General features: G+C 40.4%; 1 protein-coding gene across 1 annotated transcript in view; it reads right to left on the reverse strand.

Annotated features, from left to right (window-relative positions):
- Positions 1-6,368, reverse strand: part of slc9a3.1 (solute carrier family 9 member A3, tandem duplicate 1) — a gene marked incomplete in the record, with an annotated part of 32,527 nt that extends 26,159 nt beyond the window's left edge. Inside the window, 1 exon segment of the mRNA XM_014025671.1 lies at positions 5,935-6,368. Within this exon segment, the coding sequence (XP_013881125.1) occupies positions 5,935-6,169 (235 nt within the window).

Consider the following 6,368-nt stretch of genomic DNA (forward strand, 5'->3'; position numbering starts at 1 on the left):
GACGAGGTGATATAAGACATAAAGAGACATAAAAAGACGAGAAGACGAGGTGATATAAGACATAAAGAGACATAAAAAGACAAGAAGACGAGGAGATATAAGACATAAAGAGACATAAAAAGACACAAGAAGACGAGGAGATATAAGACATAAAGAGACATAAAAAGACGAGAAGACGAGGTGATATAAGACATAAAGAGACATAAAAAGACACAAGAAGATAAGGAGATATAAGACATAAAGAGACATAAAAAGACACAAGAAGATGAGGAGATATAAGACATAAGGAGACATAAATAGACACAAGAAGATAAGGAGATATAAGACATAAAGAGATTTAAAAAGACACAAGAAGATGAGGAGATATAAGACATAGAAACTTAAAATAAGGTAGAGTCATGAGGACACGAGGAGATTTGACGAGACATACAGTAAAAAGACATGAGACACTTAAGGGAAAATAAGCAGTATTAATGTGAACTGCTCAACAGCTTTGAGGACATATTTTTAAGAAAATAAAAGCTGAGGTATTCATTTTAATTTAAAACTTTTTTTTTGTAAAAAGACAGAAACAAAAAGAAACGCTGCAACCAGAGCAGAAATGTACCTGCAACACTTTGAGTCATTTTATTTCACTGCTTTATTGTTGTCGGCTTTGATCAAACATCAACAACCAATAAAACTTCAGTTATTCAGTAATCAGAACCAGGCAGCCTGAGCTACCAGAATAAAAGCTCTGAGAAATATAAAAACACAAGAAAAGAGGACGTTTAAAGTTACTGAAGATGACTCGTAAAAGTTTAACAGTTTATTCCTGTCAGGCAAATATGTAGAATTTAGATTTATGGATTCATCTGGAAAAAACTGAAGCACAAACTACATGAGCTGCTCAGTGTTTGTGTTACCTGGAATATTGTTGCTGTGCAGACGGTGGAGCATAGCTTAATGCTAACAGTAGTTAATGAAGCTAAAATTAGAGTCAGCAGCTGAAGCAGATTCCAAAATGAACCATGATTACGAAGGCGTTCTGAGATCTAAAATTATTTTTTGAGGAAAATATTTGCAAATGAATTTAAATATTTTTAAAAAGTATAAAACTTACAAAAACCAAAAGTCTCAGCAGCTGAAAGCTGAATAAGCTGAACRTTTTGATATACGAACGGCTAAATTAGCACAAAGTCTACGGGAGTTTGATTACAGAAAAAACAACAGAAAAATATTTAGAGCTGATCTGATTCAATTTTTTCATTAATTAGACCTCAGMTCTATAAACTATCAGTTATTGTTTACTTGAATTAAAACATGTGACTTGTTGTTTCGGCGTGTTTCAGGGCTCATGTTTCTCAGAACAGAGTAGCTGAAGCTACAGTAGCAGCTTCAGTTTGACCTCCGGTTCTCCCATAAATGCTGACCTTTCTGCTCTCAGAGCCATGACTCTTCTGCAATGATTAAAAGCTCAGAGAGTCCGGCTGACGGCAGACCTCTCAGCTCACATCTCCACACAGCGAGCTCGGCTGCAGCTGCTGCTGACCTGGTTTAAAGCATTAAAATACATGAAACCCACAGACCTGCTGCAGAGACCGGTTCTGCTCAGGGACACCGCATTCCCCCAGTATCTACAGTATACAGTATCATCTGTGGTTTCTATGTTTCAAAGTACTTAAGTTCTCTGGTACCTACTGTACCACGTAACAATAAGGACAATAATACCTATGTTCTCGAGTACCTACTGTACCACGCAACAATAAGGACAATAGTACCTATGTTCTTGAGTACCTACTGTACCACGCAACAATAATGACAATAGTACCTATGTTCTTGAGTACCTACTGTACCACATAACAATAAGGACAAAAATACTTTTGTTCTTTAGTACCTACTGTACCACGCAACAATAAGGACAATAATACCTATGTTCTTGAGTACCAACAGTACCACGCAACAATAATGACAATAGTACCTATGTTCTTGAGTACCTACTGTACTACGTAACAATAAGGACAAAAATACTTTTGTTCTTTAGTACCTACTGTACCATGTAACAATAAGGACAATAATACCTATGTTCTTGAGTACCTACTGTACCATGCAACAATAAGGACAATAGTACCTATGTTCTTGAGTACCTACTGTACCACGCAACAAGGACAATAGTACCTATGTTCTCAAGTACCTACTGTACCACGCAACAATAAGGACAATAGCACCTATGTTCTTGAGTACCTACTGTACCACGCAACAATAAGGACAATCGTACCTATGTTCTCGACTACCTACTGTACCATATAGCAATAAGGACAATAGCACCTATGTTCTTGAGTACCTACTGTACCACGCAACAATAAGGACAATAGTACCTATGTTCTCAAGTACCTACTGTACCACGCAACAATAAGGACAATAGTACCTATGTTCTTGAGTACCTACTGTACCACGCAACAATAAGGACAATAGTACCTATGTTCTTGAGTACCTACTGTACCACGCAACAATAAGGACAATAATACCTATGTTCTCGACTACTTACTGTACCATGTAGCAATAAGGACAATAATACCTATGTTTTTGAGTACCTACTGTACCATGCAACAATAAGGACAATAGTACCTATGTTCTTGAGTACCTACTGTACCACGTAACAATAAGGACAATAGTACCAATGTTCTCGACTACCTACTGTACCACGCAACAATAAGGACAATAATACCTATGTTCTTGAGTACCTACTGTACCACGCAACAATAAGAACAATAGTACCTATGTTCTCGAGTACCTACTGTACCACGCAACAATAAGGACAATAGTACCTATGTTCTCGACTACTTACTGTACCATGTAGCAATAAGGACAATAATACCTATGTTCTTGAGTACCTACTGTACCACATAAAAATAAGGACAATAATACCTATGTTCTTGAGTACCTACTGTACCATGTAACGATAAGGACAACAGTACCTATGGTCTCGTTCCTATGGTCTATGTTGTCCAGAACCTATGATCTCCAGTACCTATGGTCTCAGGAACCTATACTCTCTAACTATAGTCTGAGTCTGGTCAGGTGTCCATGCTAACAAAGACTAACCTCAGTTTTTACTCAGACTATCAGTAAGAAGCTCCATCTGTTCTTTCTTTCTTTTCTTAATGAGACAAATAATAAAATGTGAGTGAAACAGCATCGTAGATCTACCTGCTGCTGTCAGATTTCAAACTAACAGGAATGAGTCAGTCCTGCTCCTCATGTTGGTGTTTCAACTTCTAAATTTAATCAGAATAATTTATTCTGTTGGAAAATTTTGATTGTTTTGAGTTTGAGTCATTGGTCGAAAAAATAAAGAAGAGTTAAAGGAAATAAGAAATTCATTTTTGTTTGGTAGATTAAAAACAAACAGTTTTTATTAAGGACCAATCAGGACTCACAGACTTTGCAGAGCCAGCAGATCAGGATACACAGGACCACCGGTAAAATGTCTTGGACCAGGTACCAGCACCACATCACGATGGGCACCGTGGTGATGTTTGGTTTCACAGGATCAGAGCTGTTGCTTGTTTCGTTCACAGAAACAAAGAGCTCGATCTCAGCCAGCTCCACGGCTGATGGTTCCTTGCTGGCCAGACCCGGTTCTCCAGAGAACATCAGCAGAACACAGAGAAGAAGAGCTGAAGCTGCTGCCATGTTTGGATCCAAAACTTCTTCTTACTTCAGCTGTTTGTGCACCCAGATCCTCAGTCTTCCAACCAGGTGTTCCTGGGTGGTCCTCTGGTCTCCTCTCAGTCCAGGATCCAGTTTTCTACAGCAGGTGAAGCTGATGCTCCACCGTCTCCTCCCACTCTCAACCCAGACCAGCTTGTTTGGCAGCTTTACTTAAAGCTGGAATTGATGCTGTGGGTCTTTTCTTCAATAACTGAATAAGTAACTTTAACCTTACATTAAATCTTGCATGCTGAAGGGATCCGAATATTTTAGGAGCAACACCAAACAGGACTCGATGGAAAAATGTGAAGACAATAAAAAAATCTATGGTTAGCTGAGGTTCTTTTCATTTTTCCAGCTGGTTTTCATCTGCAGGATTCTGTTTACAAAAATACTTTTGTTAGACTCCGGCAGCAGCTGAAACCTGAGAGTTTGGTTTCACTCTGTCAGCTAAAGTTCATTCAAATGGAAGAATGTAGCTGAAATTCCAGCTTTTATTTTGAAGGAGTTTCAAGTAACCACACATATCTCCATCCAGTTGTGTTGTCAGAATACACTTGTCTCTCACAACCATCCACACTAGAGACATGGGACCAGAACAGCTCACCTGTTGGTTTCCATGTCATGGACTCACATGATGGAGGCGTGTTATTGTGATCTTTCTAACAACCACCTTCTAGGCCTCAAACTCCAAACCCACCGTCAAAACTGAAGAATCTATTTGAATGAGAAGTGAAATATATTCAAGAATAAAGAGAAGATGTCCAGCTGCTTCTGGTTCAGGACCATCATGCCATGAGTGACTGAGAATCCACCATCTATATCTATAGAAGCTACGCATAAAACCCCAAAATACTCAATCATCTCTTGAGCTTAGACTCTACTTCCATTGAGTTTTACAAATTTCTGTTTTCTACAGAAAGTAGATGATTGTTCTGCCAAAAATTAGCTCCAAATCAAGTAGTTGAAGTTAGAATTATTCAACCAGCTAAAAAGTCTTGAACTCATTGGAAGTCAGTCATTAGACCCATGTGGTTTTCCAACTGTATCTCAAGCTGAAATATATGCAATCCACCAGTGTGTGGCATCTCTCAAAGACCTTCAGTGTACACAGAAGAAAATATTCATCCTTCCTAACACATAGCGAAGCTTTTATTTGAGCTCTCCGAGGGCCACACTTTATGTCATTACTGGTTGGGAGTGTGCCGAAGCCTCAACCAACTGGGGAGAGATAACAGTGTTACTCAGTGTTAAATGGGTACCAGGACATACTGGCATTTATGGTAACCAGAGAGCTGACTACCCCACAAAAGTTGTCAGTCAGGCTCACTTCAAAGGACAAGAGCCTGTTGTAGGTACCTCAACAACAGTCTGTAGGACTGCCCTACAGGCCTGGATTAGACCTCAACACTCAATCCTCTGGAGGGAGCTGATGGACTGTAGACAGGCACTGGAACTGATTAATGATCCAAATCTAAGGTTTGGGAAAGCTCTCATCGCCCTGTCGAGGAAAACTCTAAGTACACTGGTTGGAGTCCTAACTGGGCCCAATCTGCTCAACTGCCACAAAAAGGTGATGGGACTCCATGGCAATGGTCTGTGTGATGCCTGTGGCATTGAACTACAGACCTCTTTACACTGCTTAGGCCACTGCCTGGCTCTGAGTGATCAAAGGAAAAGAATTCTTGGAGAACCTTTTTATGGATCCTGAGAAGCTCAGAACACAGTGTTTCTAACCTGGTGASCTTCAYTCGAGGAATGAGGTTTGAATAAAGACCAGTGTCTTTTTGGGGACAGCAATGGACCCACTGTATTTATTATTTTATTTATTTATTTACCGTTATTTTACCAGGCAAGTCCCATTGAGATCGCAGATCCCTTTTTCAAGGGAGGCCTGTGGAGACCCCCACTCATATGGGTTTATCCATCACCACTCACCATAACCAAATATACATTCCATATGTTACATCGGTTTTACACGATTGCTGTATGAATTCAACATTAATTATCAGGTTATATGTAATTTGTTATGACGTTAGCTCCTCCATCATGTCAGTGTGTTAAAGAGAGCTCTGTTTTTGAAGGTCAAAGAAGAGATGAGTGCATTTTTTTAGAGATTTTTGTATAAATTATGGACACAACAAAACAAAAAGTAAAAGAATCAGATTGTAATTTTTTAAAACTTGCTTTATGTTTTTGAGGAAACATAGCTAGAGTTCTGGAATCCTAGGAACAACTCACGGAGTTTGCAGAGCCAGCAGACCAGGACCCACAGGGCCACCAGGTACGGGGCTTCCACGTGGTGCCACTTCCACGTTACGATGGGCAACTCGGTGATCTGGGCTGCTCCGTGACCCGTGCCGTTCCCGGAGACCTCAGCCGGGCTCACGGTTGTTGTCGTCGCCACGTTGGCCAGACTCGGGCCTCCAGAGACCATCAGCAGCGTGCAGAGAAGAAGAGCCGAAGCTGCTGCCATGTTTGGTCCAAAAACTTGTAGATATCAGCTGTGTGTGCTGTCAGACCCTCAGATTCTCCTTCCTCCCTCCCTGATGTCTTACATCCAGGTGTTCCCTGACCATCATGGTCCTCTCTCTGCTCTCCTCTCAGCCCAGGATACAGTTTTCTACAACAGGTGAAGCTCTGCCCATTCTGATGCTCCACCTTCTCCTCTCAGT

Source organism: Austrofundulus limnaeus, unplaced genomic scaffold (assembly GCF_001266775.1).
Source record: "Austrofundulus limnaeus strain Quisiro unplaced genomic scaffold, Austrofundulus_limnaeus-1.0 Scaffold490, whole genome shotgun sequence".
NCBI lineage: Eukaryota > Metazoa > Chordata > Actinopteri > Cyprinodontiformes > Rivulidae > Austrofundulus > Austrofundulus limnaeus.